The sequence below is a fragment of the Microtus oregoni genome, unplaced genomic scaffold (genome assembly GCF_018167655.1).
Source record: "Microtus oregoni isolate MIOR12 unplaced genomic scaffold, Mior012 000031F_ref0000149, whole genome shotgun sequence".
Taxonomy (NCBI): domain Eukaryota; kingdom Metazoa; phylum Chordata; class Mammalia; order Rodentia; family Cricetidae; genus Microtus; species Microtus oregoni.
This window is the reverse complement of record NW_024543090.1, coordinates 23,705,695-23,727,811: the sequence shown is the minus strand read 5'-3', so window position 1 is coordinate 23,727,811 and position 22,117 is coordinate 23,705,695. Positions and strand designations below refer to the sequence as shown.

Genomic DNA, 22,117 nt, shown 5'->3' with positions numbered 1-22,117 from the left:
CCTTTTATAGGAGCATGGGCAGCAAGCAGGGGAGGTGTCCCAATTAGGTGGCAGGGTCCCGTCCAGCTGAGATCAAGCGCGGGGCGGGGACATGCAAATAACGGCAACCCTTCTTAACTGGAGGCCAAACCTCTGGTCCACACACTCACACCTGCCGCTGCCGTGGTGTGAGCTCATACCTGCGAGACGGGATCGAGAGTGAAGGTTGAAAGTACATCCAGGAAGCGTGAAGATTCTCGGAGCTTCGAAGGTGGAGTGCGGGAAGCAGAGCAAAGAAAGAAAGCCTCCAAGAACACAGAAGCCGATTGAAACGGACCAGAGCCTTCCACCAAAGGTTGGGTCCTCCTAGCCCTCTCCTTTTTCCGCCGGCATTCACTGCAGATGGGAGTGGGGTTGAATGCGGGCCCCTGGCTCTCAGTTCATTAGCTTCTCCCACTCTCCTGCCTCATCCTGGAGAAGCAGTATGTGGGAAATTGGAATGAGAGTACCCGGTTTTAGAGCAAAGCCCCGGGGGATTGAAACAATGCCGCACTATGTCAGGGCTGGGGGGGGGGGGGCATTCTCAATAATCTGCCAGGTTGTCCCAGAAAGAGCGTCATGAAGATGTGGGACCTGAGTAATGCTTCTGCCGTCCTCTTCCAGCACCAGCTGTAGGGGTGTGTACTACCTCCCACCTCCAGGCTGCAGGGACAGCATGCTTCCAGCAAACCCCAAGACACTAGTGCTCCTGGGTGCTCTGCTGACTGGACCCCTGGGTCCAGCAGGTAAGTAGAAGGGACCTCTAGCTGAGAGGGATCACCCAAAGTCCCATGAGGGTGGAAAGGGAGAAGTGCAGTTGGTCTTGGAAGCGGGAAGGGCTGGCTGGTCCATCTCCATCTCCGACAGGATTTGTGAGATGAAGACTTGTCCTGAGTCCTGCGGCTTTGTGGAAGGATTGGGAGTAGAGTTGGTTGGGAGGACTTAGCCAGCTGGGGAAGGGTCTCTGGGAGGTTAGTGCCAAGTTGAAGGCTCTCTGCTCCCACAGGTAGCCAGGACGCACCCTCACTGCCCTGGGAAGTGCAGCGCTTTGACGGCTGGTTTAACAATCTGAAGTACCACCAGCGAGGGGCTACTGGTAAATCCCGAGTTCTTCTCGCAGCAGCGCCCGCCTGCAGTTGGAGTGTGGCTGCAAGCGGGGTTTGCATTCACACCACACTCTTGCGCATTCCTGGGGCCAGGAGATGAGAGAGAGAGGGGGAAGAAGGGAGGGAGAGAGAGAGAGAGAGAGAGAGAGAGAGGAAGAGGTAGAGAGGAGAGAGCGAGGGAGGAAGAGAAGGAGAGAGTGTGTGTGTGAGAGAGAAGTGGAGGAAGGGAGAAAGGGAGGGAGGGAGGGAGATGGAGGGAGGGTGAGAGACAGAGAGAGAGAGAGAGAGAGAGAGAGACAGACAGACAGACAGACAGACAGAGAAAGGGCAGGTTTGGGTACCAGGTCTTGGGCACCAGGAGCTGTGATCCAGCTCAGCTCTCTGCCTCCTGCAGGATCGCGCCTGCAGCGCCTAGTACCTGCTAATTACGCTGACGGAGTTTATCAGGCTCTGGAGGAGCCGCTGCTGCCCAACCCTCGGCGGCTTAGCGACGCTGTCACTCAAGGCAAAGCCGGGCTGGCGTCCATCCACAACCGCACAGTGCTAGGGGTCTTCTTTGGTGAGTGTAGGAAGAAACCAGGGCGGATCTGGAGCTCTTTCCGTGCCCAGGGAAGGACCCCGGGAGTCCCACCGCAACTCGTAGGAAAAGAATACTTTCTAAGAAGCGCTTCTGCTGTCATCTTTGAGTACTTGGGTGTGATGCAGGGGATCTTTCTCTTACACCTTACTCCAAACTAACAAGTGCCATCGGATGCCCTGGCCGTTTGCTCTCCTCAAGACTCTAATAATTACCACGCAGAGGTGAAGGGAGCCTGTTAATCATATCATTTTTGCATCTGGCAACAACGTTGCCATGTTCATGAGAACATGCATGTTCATGTTCTGTTTGCATATTAGAAGATCGAGGCTCCCGAGGGATAGCCTAACACACCGCGTTGTGGCTTGTGCTCTGACCTCTGCCTTCTGCGCCCTGAGAATTACTAGAGGTCTTCCTGGCCCTAAGAGAGCAGAGCCTGACGATTGGTTGACCACGTTGCCCTCTTGACCCAGGTTACCACGTGCTCTCCGACCTGGTAAGTGTGGAAACGCCAGGCTGCCCCGCAGAGTTTCTCAACATTTACATCCCGCGTGGGGACCCTGTGTTTGACCCCGACAAGCGTGGGGACGTGGTGCTGCCCTTTCAAAGGAGCCGCTGGGACCGCAAGACTGGACAGAGCCCCAGCAACCCCCGGGACCTGGTGAGCCAGGCAGGCAGGCAGGAGGGCAGGCAGGCGGAAAGGGAGACTGAGGTTAAACCCGCTCGAGACCTGGGGTCTGGCTGGGAAAACTGGGCAGGGTGAGGCTCTTTCCCACGTGCAGGCACCTGACCCGACACACCTCACCAACGTGTCCCCACAGACCAACCAGGTGACCGGCTGGCTGGATGGCAGTGCCATCTATGGCTCCTCTCACTCGTGGAGTGACACGCTGAGGAGCTTCTCAGGAGGACAGCTGGCATCGGGGGCTGATCCTGCATTCCCAAAGGAATCCCAGGACCAACTGCTCATGTGGATGGCACCGGACCCCGCCACGGGGCAGGGAGGGTCGCAAGGGATGTATGGTGAGACTGAGGGGCCCCAGCAGAAGGAGCAGGGTTGGAGGCATCAGGCTGATGGGGTTGGGGACTGGGCTGGAGGGGTCTGCCTGTGGGTCTGGGCTCCCCTGGCTCATGCTGCCTCCCATCTCCTTCTTCCACCCGCCACCGCCACCGTCTCAACATGGATGCAGCCTTTGGAGCCCAGCGCGGGAACAGGGAGCCCTTCCTGCAGGCTCTGGGCCTGCTGTGGTTTCGCTACCACAACCTGTGGGCCAGGAGGTTGGCGAGGGAGCACCCACACTGGGGGGATGAGGAGCTGTTCCAGCATGCGCGCAAGAGGGTCATTGCTACCTACCAGGTGAGTGGTGCCTCCTGACCCGCGCCCACCTGCGAGTAGGATCCAGGGAGATCTGGCTCCCCCAGCAAATCTTCCCCAGCCTTGGACAAGGCCCCTTCCCATGAGACCCTTGTTCCCATAGGAGCTAATGTTTAGGAAAATATGAAAAGCTCCCGCAGATGTTTATGTGAACGATTTTACTTGTGATTATAATTTAGTTGCCTGGGTCCTCCATCCCCCACAATTGGCCTTGCCTGGGTCTCATCTCTGCACCTAAGTCTTCCTTCCTCACAGGCTCATTCCAACTTCTCCTTTCCTCTTGCTAACCCTCAGAACATTGCTCTATACCAATGGTTGCCCAGCTTCCTGCAGAAAAACCCTCCAGAGTATTCAGGTAAGGGAGAGGAGTTGTGGGGGGGGGCACCTAAGCTGAAGACTCAGAGAAGAAACAAGGGTAGATTTGTGATGCCAGGGAGTGAGGTAAGGAACCTGTCTTTTTGCAGGGTACCGCCCTTTCATGGACCCCAGCATTTCCCCGGAGTTTGTGGTGGCCTCCGAGCAGTTCTTCTCCACCATGGTGCCCCCCGGGGTCTACATGAGGTAAGGGAGGGGCTGCAGGTGGAGCTGCTCAAGGTTGGAAGTAGGTACTCCATGAGCCAGCTTGGAGCTTGCACGCCCCTCCACAGTTTCAGCAGAAGAGAAGCAGAACTGGGGGGAGAGGGCTGAAACAGGATCCAGGGGTGGGAGGTTTGGGCTCCAGAGGAAATCCTTAGGCTCTCCTAATGGCAGAACGTTGGTTTCTGAGTATAGGAAATGCCTGCAGTTGGGGTATCGCCTCACCTCCCACCACCCATAGGTCATAGAGATCACCCTCTCTTCAAATCCTTTCACTGTTCTAGGAGGTTTATGGGCCGTCCTTCACTCTCAACCAGCCCCCAGAATTGCTCCACCTCGTTCACCACCTTAGCGCCTGCCCCCAATTCCTTTACTGTATTTTTAAAACTCCGTTTCAGAAACTCCAGCTGTCATTTCCGGAAATTTTCGAAGGAAGGTTCTGGCAGTTCTCCAGCTCTCAGAGTCTGCAACAGCTACTGGATTCGGGAGGTCAGCATGGGGTCAGGGGCAGAGAGTAGGGGTCATGTTCACTTATCATAAACCCTTGGAAAAGTAACAATTTGGGTTCTTGAGCAGTGGTGCCTCCAGGTAGGGAGCAAAAGAGAGAGAAAATTATCTGGGGGGAATTGTCCAAGAGAGTCTGGAAATGCCTGAGCATGGAGGGTGGGGGTGGGGAAGGCGATGTGCCTGATCTCCTAGCTGCCTGGGAAAGTGAGGCAGGACTATGGCTGGAACCCAGGTGTTCAAGGCCTCAACAGTCTACCAAGATACAGAGAGGAAAGGAAAGGAGAGTGGGAGAAAGAGAGGGGGGATGGGGAGAGCTAGAGAGCCAGAGGGGGCCTTTGTCCTGGGGCCTTTGGACTGTGGTCCAGGGTCAAAATCTTGCATGAATTGTTCACTTCCAGAACCCCAATCTGAAGAGTGCCGAGGAGGTGGACCAGCTGCTGCTGGGAATGGCCTCCCAGATTTCAGAGCTGGAGGACAGGATAGTGGTTGAAGACCTGAGAGGTGAGCTCAGAGCGTGGGGTGTCACAGGGGGACACTGAGGATCCTTCTGGGTGAGTCAACAGGCAGACACACCGATACACACAAATACACAGACTTGGAACAGATGTCAGAATACGTCGAAATTTGAGTGCCCCCCCCCACTTAATTTCTAGTTTTGTGTTGCTTTTATTTTAAGGTGACCGTGCCTGAATGTGGTGGGCATGGGGGCAGCACCACACATGAACACCATCTCTGGGGTCTACTTAGGTCCTAAGGGTTCTTATCCAGCCCTGTTTTACAGTTGGGATTTCTGGTTGGTATCAAGAATTATCTTGAGTCTTAGAATACCTTTTAAGAAAAGTTGCCCCGATCACACATGGTGGCCCTGGCTCCACAGCAAACAAGGCCACTGGTGTCGTGTAGAAGAGTGCTGGGGAGAGCTCTCGACAGCTAACTATAAGGATACAAGGCAACAAAGGGTTGGGATGACTGACTCAGAGTCTGGTCTCTTTTCAGATTACTGGCCTGGCCCGGACAGATTCTCTCGCACGGACTATGTGGCTAGCAGTATCCAACGTGGCCGAGATATGGGGCTGCCCAGCTATAGCGAGGCTCTGTTGGCCTTAGGACTGGAGCCGCCAAAGAACTGGAGCACTCTCAACCCCCAAGTAGAACCACAGGTCAATAACATCAACACAACAATAACGGCACCTGGGGGTAGGGAGATGACTCAGTTGATAACATGCTCATTTCATGTTATTAACATGTTAACAAGTGTGAGGATTTGGATCTCCTATATATAAAGCTGGAATGTTCCTGTGATCCCAGCTCTGGGGAGGCAGAGATAGGAGGACCCTAGACCTTACCGGCTAACCAATCCAGCCAAAGCAGCGTTATCTATCTAGGTTTAGGGAGAGACCCTGTCACAAAGAATAATGTGGTGACACTCAGTGTCAACCTCTGGCATCTATATGCACATATCTATGTGCAAAAACTTATCCCCTCCCCCCACACATACATACACAAGTTAATGGCAGCCAAAACTTTCTATGGCTCAAATCCTCTACACAGGTGAACTCACTCTCCATTAGAATATTATAAGGTTGTTACTCTCAGTGTTACAGTTTTACCGATGATGGCATTGTTGGTGAGTCCACACACACGTTTGTTACCCCCACGATGCTCCAGGTGCTGGAGGCCACAGCTGCTCTGTACAACCAGGACCTGTCCCAGCTGGAGCTCCTCCTGGGTGGACTCCTGGAGAGCCACGGGGGCCCCGGACCTCTGTTCAGCAGCATCATTCTGGACCAGTTTGTGAGGCTACGGGATGGTGACCGCTACTGGTTCGAGAACACCAGGAATGGGTAAGGCCTGGCTGGGCCCTGCCTCAGACCTCACTTTGGCCTGGGGCTCCAGACCCTCTCTGCCTGACCCTAGACAGCCCCGCAGGTCTTGATTCCAGGGGCCTACCCCATCCTTCTATCCACTCCAGTCCCTTTCTTCACATGAGTCCGTGGAGGACTGAAAGCCCCTTCCCATCCCAGCAATGGCCTTTCCCCCTGTAGACTGTTCTCTGAGGAGGAGATTGCGGAAATCAGAAATACCACCTTGCGGGATGTACTGGTAGCTGTCTCCAACGTGGACCCCAGTGCCTTGCAGCCCAACGTTTTCTTCTGGCAGGAAGGTGAGTAGCTGGGCGAGCAGACATGATGTGGGGCAGTCACCTGGTGCAGCCCAGGGAGCCATGCACCTCTGCGTTGGGCTGCAAGGCCTGCAGTAAGCTGCTCCCTACACTGCCGTCCACGCAGGCGGGAGGGTTAGACCGAGCAATCGAGCTGAGGTGGATGCTGAGAAATTAGTTATGAAAGGGGTCTTTTGAGGAGAACGAGTTCCAGAGAGGTGGACCTGGGAATGGGAGAAGATATTTGGCCCTTTCTAAGACAGGGGAAGAGGCTTGCCTAGGGAGTGGGAGTCTTGGGCTCTGAGGTCTGCCGTGACTTGTCCCTCAGGTGCCCCCTGCCCACAGCCTCAGCAGCTGACAACGGAAGGCTTGCCCCAGTGTGTGCCCCTTACTGTGACTGACTACTTCGAGGGCAGTGGTGCCACTTACGGCATTGTCATTGTGATTCTCTGCTGCTTACCATTAGGTAAGCACTTTACCTCCCCCATCTTTTTCTGGCCTCCCCCCCACACACACACACCACTTGCTGGCTTGCTGAGCTAGCTCCTTTGTATAGCTCGAGCCAGGCTCAGGGAGCCTTGGATATCCAAGGAACAGCAGCGGAAGGCCCTCCACTTCTGAGGCTATGAGCAAAAGGTTCTCCCTCCCTCTCACTGATCTCTCCTGGTCCCCATCAGTGAGTCTGGTTGTCGCTGGGGTGGTGGCTCATCACCGGAACCAAGAGCGCAAGAAGCTACAAAAGAAAGGCAAAGAGAGTCTGAAGAAGGAAACAGCCAGTGCTGGATTGCCAGGTGAGATGAGCCTGGGGGACGGAAGTGGGGAAGGGGATCTGGGACCAAGTTATAGAGCGGGATGGAAGTCAGGCTCAGCAGAAACACATGCTCAGGTCGGAGAATGACATGGGCTCAAAGACCCCTGCTGAGTCACCACACACAACTGTTCTTTCCTCAGCGATGGAGTGGCCAGGCCCCAAGGAGAGGAGCTATCCTGTCACCATCCAGCTGACCCCAGACAGGAGTCTGCAGGTCCTTGACAAACGTCTCACCGTGCTCCATACCATTCAGCTGCGGCCCCCACAGCAGGTCAACCTCATCCTGTCCAGCAACCGAGGACGCCGTACCCTGCTGCTCAAGATCCCCAAGGAGTATGACCTGGTACTGCTCATCCTGCCTCCCTTTGCGGCCTGTTTTCGTGCACATCCCCTCTCATAAGCGAGTCACCTCCACTCTGTGTCCCAGCTTCAGAGCTTGCCTGTGAAGACTGAAACTGGAGGAGGCTCCCTCCTTTCAGTTGCTCCCAGACTGATTGACAGGCCACTCTCTGACCACAGCCTGGATTGTCAGGGAAGAGAGTCCTCTTCCTCCCTCAACCTGAGGTCCTTTGGAGTGGGGCTGGACCATGATGGCAGCCCTTTCTCCAACACAGGTGCTGCTTTTTAACTCTGAAGAGGAGCGGAGTGTATTTGTGCAGCAGCTGCAAGACCTCTGTATCAGCTGGGCTCCAGGTCTGCGCATGACTGAGATGGACGAGAAGGAGCTATTTAGGAAGGCTGTGACCAAGCAGCAGCGGGCAGGCATCTTGGAGATCTTCTTCAGACAACTTTTTGCTCAGGTGCCATGACTTGATACCTGGCACAGGGGATGGAACCAACCTGAGCTGGATGGGAACTAAGATTTTCACCCTGCAGGCTGGCAACAGTTAGATTCTAAGACAAGTCACCGTGTTCTTGTCTCTGTATCCCCACTTCCTTATCTAATCAGCAGTGGAGCTAGTGAGGTGATCTACAAGATTAATTCTCAAATGGTACCCCTGAACCGGTAGCGTCAACTCACTTGGAAATTTGTTATCAAGGCTGGTTCTCAGGCTCCTCCTCAAACAGATTGAACGAGGAGCTCTGGGGATGAGCCCCAGGAAGCTTCATTTTAACAAGTCTTTCCAGGTGATGCTGATATAGACTCAAGTTTGAGAAATGCCGTTCTGTAGGCGGTGCTTAGCCTAAATACATGTACTTAGCCTGAGTACCTCGCGGGCGACGATGAATGGCAGCAATGTTAGTTTTACATTCCCTGCACATTGACAGGGTTCAGATTCCAGGCACGCAGCAGTGCTGTTTGAATTAGCCGAGCACTTGGGCTCAGTCCTTGACTGCTGGCCCTGTTATAGCCCCTATCACCTGCCTCCAGCACACGTTCTTTCTCTTTTCATTCCTCGACTTTGCTCCCTGCCCCTTTCACTTTTTCTCCCTTCTCATTACTGTCCTTGCTGGGTGGTGCTTGGGTCCAGAGAGAAAAGAAAGGCTGAGAGAGTCCGTTGACCCCTACGATAGGAAAGCAGAGGCCCAAATCAGCATGGCTGAGCATCAGGAGCTGGGTTTTGTGACCTGCACGTGGAGGAGATAGGAAGTCATTGAACTGCTTCTGTCCCAGGCCTTACCTCCTTCTCTCCCTCCCTGTGACTGCCGAGTACAGGTGCTGGATATCAACCAGGCAGATGCAGGGTCTCTGCCCATGGACTCATCCCAGCAAGTACGCGAGGCCCTGACTTGTGAGCTGAGCAGGGCCGAGTTTGCCGAGTCTCTGGGTCTCAAGTCCCAGGATCTGTTTGTGGAGGCCATGTTTTCTCTGGCCGACAAGGATGGCAACGGCTACCTCTCCTTCCGGGAGTTCCTGGACATCCTGGTAGTCTTCATGAAAGGTAGGGTAGGGACCAGCAGAGCATCTGAGGACCCATGAATTTGTTCTCAAGGAGGTGGCCTGAATCCCCTTTCCCTCGTAGGTTCCCCAGAGGATAAGTCCCGCCTGATGTTTACCATGTATGACCTGGATTCAAACGGCTTCCTCTCCAAGGACGAATTCTTCACCATGATGCGGTACAGCCTGGGCCTTTCCAATCCTGAAACATCTCGATGTTTTAGACAGTAATGCAATTTGGGTCAGAGGTGGGCAGGCAAGGTGGCTGAGCGGTACACACTGCATCCTGGATTCTCAAGGCATCCACCTTCAAAAGGTCACCGAGGCAGGTCCCTGCCTCTAACAGGGTCCATATATCTACTCTGTTTAAAATTGCCAGAAACGTTGCCCTAGTTTTAAAATGTCAATAAAGAGCAGCTGTGAGCATCCTCAACTTCTCATTCCCAAGGACAGGACCTTAGTAACAAGCCCCGTTGAGCACCACAGGCATCTCTCTTCCTCCTCCTTCTCTTCTTCTGTTTCCGAGACAGGGTTTCTCTGTGTAGCCCCACCTGTCCTGGAGCTCACCCTATAGATCCGGCTGGCCTCAGACTCAGAGATTCACCTGCCTCTGCCTCCCGAGTGAGAAGGCTAAAGGCATGTGCCACCAATGCCCAGCTTTTCATTTCTTCTTGAATCTGCTTTCTCTAAGTTGAGATTAGTGTGTAGACATTTGGCATATAGTTCACCAAAACCAATGAAATGCGTGTGAGTAAATATTGAGCCCAGCAGCCCATTTTCTTCAAAAGCGCCTCTTCCTGCTTGCCTTCCCATTGCTTTTGGCGTTACCTTTGCTGACAATCCCAGCCTGACACAGGCGATTACCACTACTTCCTCCTTCTCCTCCTCCTCTTCCTCCTCCTCCTCCTCCTCCTCCTCCTCCTCCTTCGGTTTTATTTATCTTTATCTTTTGTGTATTGGTATTTTGTCTGCATGTGTGTCTATGTGAGGGTGTCAGATTCCCCCGGAACTAGAAAAACAGACAGTTGTGAGCTGCCATGCTGGAAGCAGAAATTGCTAGAATATCTAGCACTCTTAATTCCTGAGCCATCTCTCCAGTCCCCAGCATAGACTTCCAAAAAAGCAAAAATGACTACAGCCTGTACTTTACCACCATGACACCGCAGGTTCAGTCCTGGCAATGTTATAGAAAATCCAGGAGGAGTTCCCATCATCTTCTAACCCTACAATCCTATAATAAGATAGAATGAGGGGGTACTCCACATGCTCTAGGGTATAATAAGATAGAACGAGGGGGTACTCCACATGCTCTAGGGTATCGGTGTAAGGAGGCAGCTGCCATTGCAGCGGTGCCCCTCCCACACTCTAGTGTCCTCTCTGGATAGGGAGAGTGGGATCCCTGGGGGTGATGGGTGTGGGCTTTCCCAGAAGAGAATGGGCAGCGAGTCCATCGCAAGAGAGGGGCATCAGATGTCTCTGCAGTGGTCTTTCCCGTTTGTTGTCATTTCATTCCTCTGGGCTGGGGATGCTTTTCCTACACTGTCAAGGTCCTTGAGTCTGGGTTCATCCCCTCACCTAACTTAGTGTCGCCTTCAGGCTGAACAGGCACCTCCCAGCACATGTCCCAGATTGCTGGTCTGAGGAAACCCCATCCTGACCTTGCTGCATGATAGTTACTCTATTTCTATCCTCCTCCAGGTCCTTCATCGAAATTTCTAACAACTGCCTGTCCAAGGCCCAGCTGACTGAGGTGGTGGAGTCCATGTTCCGGGAGTCAGGCTTCCAGGACAAGGAGGAGCTGACCTGGGAGGATTTCCACTTCATGCTGCGGGACCACGACAGCGATCTCCGATTCACACAGCTCTGTGTCAAAGGTGGAGCTAAAGGTGTGTGAGCATGGAAGGAATATTCAGAATCAGGAAGACAATGAATGTTCAGAACAGAGTTCCCGATGGACACAGCCCAGGCCTTATTGCCTTTCCTCTGAGCCCTCGGTGCTTGGCACTGAGCTAAATATGGACACTCAGAGACAAGTTGTATTTTGCTCACAGTGGCTCATGACACCAAAGGGCAAGCCTTGGGCATTCGCCTAGGGTGTATCTGGCCAGAGAAGGGGGCCTTGTTTTCTTTTCCCGAAGGATGTGCAGAGTCCTCTCTGTCCAGAGGATAGCCCCTTTCTCCTTACACAGTTACCACGGTTACCACACTGGCTGCCCTCTGTACCAGAAGTGCTTAGTACGTACAGGGAGAAAAATGGGGCTGAAGTCAGAGATCTGGACTTCATTAAGTCACCACCCAGGGCTGAGGCAGCCTTCCAGGGTCCAGGAGGAAAGAACAGTCTCCCATCCCACCCTTTGTCCATCTGAAGAAGCCAACTGGAACGCCTGTTCTCCTTTCCAGGTGCTGGGGACGTCTTTAAACAACGCAGCGGCTATAGAGTCTCATTCATCACCCGGACTCCTGGGAACCGGTGCGTAGGCTCGGGGTGGTCTCCTTGGCTAGATCTATGTAGAGAAACAAAAGAAACAGAGCTAGCTGATCAAATATTTGACCTCTTACCACAAGGTCAGTGTCAGCTCAGACTCCAACTGCTTTCTACAGCCCGTGTTGCTCAAGAGCTTGGCTCTCCCCTCTGCCTCTCTAGGGCTGAGGCATCCTAAGGACAGATGAGCAACTTGTTGCTGCTTTTCCTCCTTGGTCCCTCCCTGGTCTCAGGGTCCTTCTCTGGATTCCATTCCTACATCAACATGGCAGTTCTTGTCCTGGCTGTCTGCAATGATGAGAAGAAAACAGATTCCATTTTCTTTTAGCTCCTGCCCCCGGGAACTGGTGCTCCCCTTAAAAGCCCCAGAGCTGGGAAGTGCCGGCCTAAAGAAGAAGCTGGGCAAAAAGTGAGTATTTCCTAGGTCCCTGAGCACAAGGATGCTTAGAAAGATGTCTCAGGGTCTCTGCACCCTGACACACTTCCCAAAACCCCCTTCCCTTCGATACGCTATGGTATCAGGTCTCTCAGGGTCTCTGCACCCTGACACACGACCTCAAACCCCCTTCCCTTTGACATGCTATGGTATCAGGTGTTCTCCATGGAACACCTGACCCATTGTGGCGTCTGGGCCCTGAAACCCATTGGATCTTCTGCAGGTTGCACAGTCAGAGAGGGGGCCCCACTGCCCTGTAGCATGAGAGATAGGAACTGGTGAGGAAGTGGCTCCCTGACCTTCCCTCAGGGCCACCTACACTGGAGGGCTAGAGTGTCAAATGACCTCATCTTCTCTCAGCCTCCAAACTCACCTTCAGGCAAGAGACTCAAAGCACCACGAGCAGGGCACACGGGGTCTCCTGGCTTCTGCTGTACGGAAGTAGGCCAGTGCAGAAAGCAAAGGAGGGGGTGTAGAACACAGAGGAAGAGACAGGAAGGAGGAGGAGGTAGAGTGTGAGGAGTCAGAAGGGGGTGTCTGGAACAAGCAACAATGGAGACAAAGGGTTGGGGGAGTAGGGTCTGCTTGTGTTCCTTTCACTGTGAGGATCCATCCTTCACGGGTCCCAGATCTCCATTGGTTGGTGGCACGGAGGGGGTGCCAAGGAGCCCCTTCCTTCCCAATGCTTTCTCTTTCACTGCTACAGGTCAATGGGGCCCTCTCCCCGGCTGTACACAGAGGCCGTGCCGGAGAAGCTGCAGCGGGGCTTCCTGGCCCAGAGGCTACAGCAGTTCAAGCGGTTTGTGGAGAACTACCGGCGCCACATCATGTGTGTCACGATCTTCTCAGCCATCTGCGTGGGCCTGTTTGCAGACCGTGCCTACTGTGAGAGTGCCAAGCTGCGGGCAGTGGGCGGGGAATGTGCCATATCTCAGTGGGGAGTGGCGAGCCCTCTGGCTGCCCTCGCCAGTCCTCAGTGTCTGGATGGCAGAGCCCGGGCATTGGGACTCAGACTCGGGATGTTGTCTTGTGTGCCATGCTGATCTGCCTCAACTCTGGCCCTAGACTATGGCTTTGCTTCGCCACCCACGGATATTGAAGAGACCACCTATGTGGGCATCATCCTGTCGCGGGGCACAGCGGCCAGCATCTCCTTCATGTTTTCCTACATCCTGCTCACCATGTGTCGCAACCTCATCACCTTCTTGCGGGAGACCTTCCTCAACCGCTACATTCCCTTCGATGCTGCTGTGGACTTCCATCGCTGGATTGCTATGGCTGCAGTTGTCCTGGCTGGTATGTGGCTCCTGGGATGGGAGTAGAGTTGGACCCAGTGAATGGCTCTGACATGATGTCTCTCTCTTCCAGTTTTGCACAGTGCTGGCCATGCGGTCAATGTGTACATCTTTTCAGTCAGTCCCCTCAGCCTGCTGACCTGCGTCTTCCCTAACGTCTTCGTGAATGACGGGTCAGTTCATGGGAAGGCGTCCCTAGGGTCTCCTGGGTGGGCCAGAGGGTGTAAGAGGAAAGAAGTAGGTGATCACAGAAGTACAGCTGCTTGGTGCATGGAGGCACAAAGCTGTCCCTCGTGGGGAGCTGAAAGGTGACCACCTTCTCTCCAGTTGTCTGTGACTGGCCAGGATAGGACCTTAGGAAATGACATCGGAGTCTCTTTCCCATATATATCTGACACACAGTTTACTATCTCACTTTGCTATCCACTCACTGGACAAACACTTATACATCATGTGCTAGGTATAATTCAAGTGCCGGAGAGCTGGGCTGTGCAGATGAGTGCAGTTGTTCAACACTTTTGCTCTGTAGCTGGTCTCACCCTCCCTCCTCTCACAGAATAATGGACAAGTACTCAAGGAGGCCAGGGCTGACTTCAGGAAGAGAACGTAAGATAGAATGACAGGAAATGTTGCAGTGGCTGCAGAGAATAGAATGGTGACAGTGGACACAAGTCTCCTTGGAAGGATCCCTTAGCCATCCTGCTGGAGACATAGTAACCAGCTGTCAGGGGGCAGCACCAGGCTGGGGTGTAGCGGTGATGTCCTTCCGCCCCAGCCAGAGGTTCACTGTGCCTTCGCCCCACAGGTCCAAGTTTCCGCCAAAGTACTACTGGTGGTTCTTTGAGACAGTTCCAGGTAGGACGCATGGCGGGATGTGGGATCTGAGCAGGAAGTGGGGTGTCTGTGGGATCTGAGCAGGAAGTGGAGTGTCTGTGGGATCTGAGCACTCCTTTTGAAGTTGGGTGGGATGGGTGTAGTGCGGTGTCCTGTTTGTTGTGTTTTGATCTCAGGCTGAAGTTCACAGACACCCACTGACTCCGTCCTCTTGTTCCCAGGTATGACAGGTGTACTCCTGCTCCTGGTCCTGGCCATCATGTACGTCTTCGCCTCCCACCACTTCCGCCGCCACAGTTTCCGGGGCTTCTGGCTGACCCACCACCTCTATGTTGTGCTCTATGCCCTGGTGAGGACCTTTGATGGGCAGGGTTGGACCTTGGAAGGGGACACTTGGGATGGAAACAGAGGGTAAAGTAGGGAGCAGGGAGAATTAGACCCAAGGACTATGATCCTGAGATCTGAGACCCCCACACTGGGGTCTATGCCAGCCCATCTACAAAACCAGATCCAGACCTTGGGTGGGCCATGCCTGACAAGGAGGAGGAAGGTGGTGCCTGGCTGGGTGGTGCTATACTAACTGGCCGTATTTCCAGCTCATCATCCACGGCAGCTATGCCCTCATCCAGTTGCCCAGTTTCCACATCTACTTCCTGGTCCCAGCAATTATCTATGGAGGGGACAAGCTGGTGAGCTTGAGTAGAAAGAAGGTGGAGATCAGCGTGGTGAAGGCTGAGCTGCTGCCTTCAGGTAAGGACTGGTCTGATACAGGCGTGGAGAATCAGTTGGCTCCTCAGATATGGTAGGAGCTTTTTCAGGTTTCTTGAACCCCACCTCTGACATTCTCCTGAGGACCCCTGAGCCCCTAAGATCTTTCTGATAGAAATAGCATCCCAAGAGGGGGCTATGCTTAGTTCCTCACAAGACTTGCAGACAAGGGGCTAAGGAGATAGCTCAGTGGTTAAGAGCACTTTCTGCTCTTTCAAAGGACCTGAGTTCAGTTCCCAGCACCCATGTCAGGCATCTCATAACCAGCTCCAAGGAATACAATGCCGTCTTTTGTCCTTCACAGGAATCTGCATTCACATGTGCATATACCCACACGCAGACAAGCATGTATACACCTAATTAAAAGCAAAATAAATCTTTAAAAAAGAGAACGACTTGCAGACAGTGAGAAGCAATGATGGGAAGATGCAGGTAAAAATGACACAGACAAGTTCTAGGATCAGGAAGATTTCCAGGAGAGTACAGGGTAGTGATATTTCATTTGTATTTTAATAAATAAAGCTTGCCTGAAGATCAGAACACAAAACAGTCACAAGAGTCAGTCATACAGGCCAGACAACACACACCTTTAATCCCAGCATCCACACTAGTTAGCCATAGAAGCCAGGCGGTGATGGTGCACACCTTTAATCCCAGCACTAGAGAGGAATATAAGGCAGGATGAGACAGGAATTTATTCTCTTTCAGCCTGAATATTTCATAGAGGTAAGAGCTCTATAGTGGCTTGGATGCTTTGCTTTTCTGATCTTGAGGTTGAACCCCAATATCTATCTCTGGGTTTTTATTATTCATGCAACATTTGGTGCCCAGTGTGGGGCTCAAACCCATGACCCTGAGATTAAGAGTCCCATGCTCTACAGACTGAACTAACCAGGCTCAATACAGGGCTAGGAGTTGCCACAGCAGAGAAAGGCCAATAGCCCTGATAGCCAGACTGCTGCTGTGTCTGGATTGGCTGATGTGAATCACTATGGAGGGAGGTGGGAGGTGTTAGGGAGCATAAGGTTATCTAAGCTCCAAGATTCACATCGCAAAGAACTCAATTTCATTTCAATCTTATTTCACTTAGGATTACTTAAGGGTAAAGTTAAAGTAGCCTTTCATATGCTCCAAAACTTTTAATTCTCCGTTTTCAACAAATATCAGTAAGCCTGAGGTCCAGCTGTGGTGGCAACCAACAGTATCCAACAAAGATTTGGTAACAAAATATGTTGCTTTGACATGTACATCATGGAAGTCACCCTCGAGTAGGGGAGTTTGGTAAGCCCCTGGGATCAGAAGGCCCCTCCACTCTGTAGGCTGCTTTTCTGGCAGTGCTGAGCCTTCACCCTCTGTGGGATGAGGAAGGAGAAAGGAGAGACACTAAATTGGGTCAGAGAAGCCCAACTCTTACGTTACCCAAGAAGCAGAGGAGACTCAACTATTCTCAGACCAGGAATCCATCTGCCTAAACCATGTGACTGCAAGACCGTCTGGGCCTCAGCAGTGTAGAAAAAAAAAAAAAACAACAGGTATCTGCTGGTCTTCAGGTACAGTCTCTAATCTAGGCTCTTTCCTACCTATGACCTCTAGGAGTGACCTACCTGCAATTCCAGCGACCCCAGGCTTTTGAGTATAAGTCAGGGCAGTGGGTTCGGATCGCCTGCCTGGGCCTGGGGACCAATGAGTACCACCCCTTCACACTGACCTCTGCACCCCACGAGGACACACTCAGCCTGCACATCCGGGCTGTGGGACCCTGGACCACCCGCCTCAGGGAGATCTACTCACCCCCAGTGGGTGGTATTTATGCCAGATACCCAAAGGTGCCTACCCTAGGAATATCCCTTTCCCCTCCGTCCTGACACTAGGTGCTCCAATCGTGACAATGCTCATCTAAGAGGGGCTGGGGTGCTCTGTCCTCTCATAGTCCTCCCCGTTTCTGGCCTCAGAGTTGGGGCAAGGCCAGGCTCACTTCCCCTTCTCTCGGCAGCTGTACCTCGATGGGCCATTTGGAGAGGGTCACCAGGAGTGGCATAAGTTTGAGGTATCAGTGCTGGTAGGAGGGGGCATTGGAGTCACCCCGTTTGCCTCCATCCTTAAAGACCTGGTCTTCAAGTCATCCTTGGGCAGCCAGATGCTCTGTAAGAAGGTGAGTCTCCCTCCTCCACCCTGCATGGGGAGCATGTGGCCTGATGGAGTCCTGATATCATAGCAGAACACTCCTGGCTTTCAACCACAGGGCCTGTGGGGACCATTACATCCAGTGGTCCAGATGCCAAGTCTGGAGGGTGGATAGGAGCATGGCCATAAAGAACTCCACTGGCCTCGGAGCATCCCTCTATGGGATATCTGAGACATCCTGGCATCTCAGAATGTAGGGGGCCAGACCTGAGCTGGCCCTGAGCCCCAGTGTGTGTCCTCAGATCTACTTCATTTGGGTGACAAGGACTCAGCGGCAGTTTGAGTGGCTGGCTGACATCATCCGGGAGGTGGAGGAGAATGACCACCAGGACCTGGTGTCTGTGCACATCTATATCACCCAGCTGGCTGAGAAGTTTGACCTCAGGACCACCATGCTGGTAGGCCAGGCCAACCAGGCAGGGCAGGTGGGACACTATCAGGGCCAAGAGCTGGTCCTGGCCATGCCTGGCTATGATCCTCTGTGCCCACTTCCTCCCCCAGTACATCTGTGAGCGGCACTTCCAGAAGGTGCTGAACCGGAGTCTGTTCACGGGCCTGCGCTCCATCACCCACTTTGGCCGCCCTCCCTTTGAGCTCTTCTTCAACTCTCTGCAGGAAGTTCATCCAGAGGTGAGTCCATCCCCTCCCACCCTAGGACCCTATGTAATCTCATCTTGGCCCTCAAGACCCCTGCAGCTCCATCCTGAGCAGAGAATTCCCACCCTGAGCACAGATTTATCCTAACCACCCCCAGCTCTAGCCTCTTTCCCAGGGTCCAGGGTAGAAGTCTGCTTTTTGTAGTCAGGCTGGACAAGCTGACTTCCCTGGGCAGCGGGTGGTTCAAGGCTCCAGGACACACGTCTCTCCATGGACAGGTTCGTAAGATCGGAGTCTTCAGCTGTGGTCCTCCGGGGATGACCAAGAATGTGGAGAAGTCTTGCCAACTTATCAACAGGCGGGACCAGGCCCATTTCGTGCACCATTATGAGAACTTCTGAGTCTGATGCTTGGCTCCTGCCCAGCCCCTCTGTGAGCTTCAGCACAACTGTCAATTGAGAACACAGGGAGGAAACTGGACACCACCCAGACTCTGCCTCGTTGCCCCATCTACCTCCTGTTCTGGGCAGATAGACAAGGCCTCTCTAATACCCAGATCATGCTGTAATAGGTTATGGGATGTAAAGGGATGAGGGACAGTTCCTGTTTCCGACAATTGTGGAGGGAAAGGGTACACCGTGTGTCACCTCCCGTGTGTCTGCGTTGCCTTCACAGAATTGGTATATATAGTGGTAGGCTTTCCTCGGGGGGATCATTTGAGCATCCCCTCAAGGTTCCTCTCAGAGACTGAAAGCCTGCAGAGCCCACCTAGCTCAACTCAGGCTCTGGGCCACCCTGCCCCAGCTTCAGCCCCACACTTTGCTGCTCCAAGAGGGCCACAAGCCATAAGGCCACCAGCCCTGAGTTCCTAATGTCAGCCAGTAGCGTCTGCTGCCCTGACCCTGCAGTGGATCCTCTGTGAGTCTGAGGAGCAGTCCCTGGGCTCCAGGAGCAACAGTCTCTCGACAACTCATCCCAAACCCCTCAGCTCCTATTTCCCAGAGAAAACGTAACAGCTTTCCCAGTTTGCCCAGTTTGGGTCCTGGAAGCCTCTTATCCTAGGGAGATTCAGGTCACCTGACCACAGTACACAGATGTCACCTCTCCCCTCCTTCACATGGTGTTTTACTAAAAAGATGAGTTGTAACACATGTACAGTTGAGGTATAGTTGCAGAACATGTATGAATCTTAAAGTAACTACCACCCAGGTCAAGTCAGAAAACATTTCAACATTCCTATCACCCAGAAGTTTCCCCGGTAAGTCTCCCTCATCCTGAAGCAACTCCAAATGTGATTTCTGTCACTGCAGTTTGGGCCACACCGAATTCAGCTTTAATCCTGGCCTCACATCCTGGTGCACTGTGATTCATTCCTGCCGTTGTGTCTTTTGGCAGTTTGTTCCCCTGTCTTGCTATGTCGCCTTTCTTCCATTGTAGAGCTGGATCCTAGTCTGTTACCTGGTCTGCTGGAAGGCAGTGGGGTTGTTTCTGGCTGTGGATGATTCAATAAAGCTGCTATGAACATTTGTATGCCTATCTTTTGGTGGATGTAATGCACTTATTTTTCTGGGTCTGGAATTTATCTGGGAGTGAAATTGCTGGTTCATGGTATTCTCTAGCTGGAAGAATTTGTAGCAAGGAGAGTTTCAGACCGGCTCCAGGATCTGAACCAGCTTCCTTCCTTGGTGGGTTTCTTCAGAAGCCAAGTATCTCCATAGTGAGGCCATCTCTGACAGAGCGGGACATACCAAGCCAGAGCCCAGGAGACCTGGGACTCTGGTGCCAAGTTTATCTGTAGAGATTATAAAGAACAACCCTCAACTTCTTTGAGCCTTTTCCTATATTTATGCAGCTGCTGTGAAGATATTAGGAGGTGAGATAGCAAATTGTCCCAGACAAATTATACAGATGAGAAAAGCGTAGTATAGTGTGCTAAATTTTAGTCTATCTGTTTAATTTTTTAAAGTTTCACTAAGTGTGTTTTTTAATATAATAAATAAACAGTGAACATATTTAAGGACAGCATTATGTGTGCCCTGGCCTCCAGTTCTCCTGGTCCTCACCAAGTCTCACGGTCCCCAGTCCTGAACTAAGAGCTGACATCCAGGTTCTTTGATATCAGCCTTAGCTTTATTCTCAGATCTGACCCATGAGCACCTTCCTGCTCTTTCTTTAAAAAAAATTTCTTTCTTATTTTATTTTTTGTTTTTCAAAACAGGGTTTCTCTGTGTGGCCCTGCCTATCCTGGAACTCATTATGTAGACCATGCTGGTCTCAAACTCAAAGGTCTACTTTCCTCTGCCTCCCAAGTCCTGGGATGAAAAGCATGTGCCACCACCTCTCCCTGACCCCCCCCCCCAATATTTTTCTATTTGATCCTAACCCACTCATCCTTACTAGATTGCAAAATGGCATTAACACAGCCACCAGGGTTATCCCTAACATTCTGTCCCCTACTTCTCTCCCTCTCCTCCTCTCCATGCTAGGGAAGTGACAGTCTCATGCAGAGTCTGGGATCTTAAAGAGGCATCCCCCAGTTACTTGTTGCTCTGACTCCAAGGCAATGCTAAGTGCATGTCCAGCTGGGTAGAAGGACATTCTATGATGACCCTGAGCAACCTTCAGTAGCACTTGGTCTTCCCTGCTCCGCACCTCAGCTCTAGATGTTGGCTGTAGGCAGACATTTATATGACTTGACTATTCTGCCCAGTCTTGGACACGTTTCCCCAAGCTTTAAGTCCAACTGAAAGAGGAGAAAGTTGACAAGATGTAACATCCTTCCCAGCTCTGGGTACCAGCTTCTGAGGGAGAGCATCCCGCCCAGCTTGATGTTTATAATGGACAGCTCTTGAATCGTATCTAGGTGACTGAGTACACACAGAGAACATTTGGTGCCTCGGCTTGCTCCTCCACAGAACGGGGCGATGTATTTTCTCCATAGGATTTGGCAAGCGCCAATGACATAATCCAACTTAATAAGGTGCTGGCCTTGTTGGGTCTCAGAATCAGGCCCAGTTCCAGGGCATTTACATGCCAGTGGAAACAATCAAGCAGTAAGCAATTTAGGGGGAGAGGATTTCAGCTCACAAAGGCTTTGAAGACAATAGAATCACAGTGGGGGACTGGAAGGGAGGGCACCTTTTAGTAAGGTGGATGAGCAAAGCCCGAGGAAGCTCCTAAGATTCTAACAACCCATGCACACAATCCTTGCTGTATGTCCAGCCCACTTGGTCCTCAGGATGAACTACAAAACAGCTGTTAATATTACTCCCGGTTTACTCTATAGAAACCGAGTTCCTCATTACCCAAGACGCAGTGATTGGAATCCAGCACGCGTAGGCAGACTGTGCCCTTAACTCTCACTTTAGCCTCGCAAAAGCAAAGACTTTACTTCAGGCCAGACGTCTAATGTGATTTTGATTCCCGCCACTCTAAGTAATCAAGGTCAAGGTTCAGGAGCAGAGCTCTGTATTCCAAGGAACAGGGTGTGGAGGCCTCAGTGCTGTTAAATGACTTGTCCTCAGACCACGCCCATCTGACCTCCTTATCAGTTCCTATTGGTTCCCACTCACCCTACTAATTAACTATCTGACCTCCCTTATCAGTTCCTGGGTGGTCTGTGTTTCACCAGGGTCTGGTACTGTGAAGGGAAGAAGACCTCCCTAGCCCCTGAGGTCCTCCCTCCACCCACCACTGAGAAGTCACTCACCTGAGCCTGACGTGAAACCGAATGGAAGGTGACGTGCCGAGCACAGGATGCAATGAAGCCTTGGTGAATTTCCCAGCTGACTTATTCAGAATCCCCTTTTGTCCTGAATAGTGACCTCAAGTGAGCTATATCCTGAAGGCCTTCTTCTCTCCTCTGAAAATGAGAGGCTAAATCTGTGGTTCCAGAGTCATCGCGAGAGTACTGCAACCAGGCGGTCTGGGCTTCGTCTCCACTTCTATTAACAGAATGACTGTGTGATCTCGGGAGACCACCTGAGTTCTCTGCGTCTCAAACTTCTCATCAGTAAAAAAAAAAAGTGAGAGAGAATGGTGGGCCAGTGAGATGGCTCAGTGCATAAAGGCACCTGCCACCAAGCCTGATGACCTGAGTTCAATTCCCGAAATTCACCCAGCAGGAGAGAAACGACTCTACCAAGTTTCCTTTGACTTACAGGTGCCCAATGTAGCATGAGCCTCTTGCCACACATATAATAAAACAAATAAAATGTAAAAGCAAGACAAAGCGATACAAAAATAAACCAAGGGTCTTTTCATACCTAAACTTTCATTTTCCCTTCACCCATTGTCTCAAATGAACAGAAACTTTATTTAGCTCTCTCAGCCCCTTAGCTAAGGATATATGGTCTTCAGGGAGTTTACTGTGTGTGATCCTATAATTTCTAACATAATTCACCTCTTCTGTTCCTCACAATACTGCACTGGAAGAGACACTGCTATCCCCATTTAATCAAGAAGGCAAATGAGACCCGAGTGTCACACACCCACCGGCATCGCGCTGTGAA

At 52.2% G+C, this 22,117-nt stretch overlaps 1 protein-coding gene across 2 annotated transcripts; it reads left to right on the top strand.

Moving 5' to 3' along the window:
- The first annotated feature begins 159 nt into the window (after window positions 1-159).
- Window positions 160-18,068, top strand: Duox2 (dual oxidase 2). Of its 2 annotated transcripts, XM_041679182.1 has the most exons (34): window positions 160-334; window positions 643-764; window positions 1,025-1,114; window positions 1,519-1,683; window positions 2,175-2,362; window positions 2,523-2,724; window positions 2,892-3,058; window positions 3,371-3,431; window positions 3,541-3,637; window positions 4,051-4,141; window positions 4,558-4,660; window positions 5,156-5,319; window positions 5,828-6,003; window positions 6,205-6,323; window positions 6,649-6,786; window positions 6,998-7,111; window positions 7,272-7,474; window positions 7,746-7,931; window positions 8,789-9,014; window positions 9,096-9,189; window positions 10,709-10,896; window positions 11,411-11,480; window positions 11,821-11,901; window positions 12,635-12,813; window positions 12,994-13,224; window positions 13,297-13,396; window positions 14,029-14,078; window positions 14,279-14,406; window positions 14,654-14,807; window positions 16,419-16,651; window positions 16,819-16,977; window positions 17,252-17,407; window positions 17,511-17,639; window positions 17,885-18,068. In XM_041679182.1, the coding sequence occupies exons 2-34, from the start codon at window positions 695-697 to the stop codon at window positions 18,005-18,007; spliced, it is 4,635 nt and encodes a 1,544-aa protein (XP_041535116.1). In that variant the 5' UTR covers window positions 160-334; window positions 643-694; the 3' UTR covers window positions 18,008-18,068. The 2 variants fall into 2 exon arrangements, with proteins under 2 accessions (XP_041535116.1, XP_041535117.1); XM_041679183.1 differs by lacking the exons at window positions 16,419-16,651; window positions 16,819-16,977; window positions 17,252-17,407; window positions 17,511-17,639; window positions 17,885-18,068 and adding an exon at window positions 16,161-16,351.
- Window positions 18,069-22,117: the final 4,049 nt, after the last annotated feature.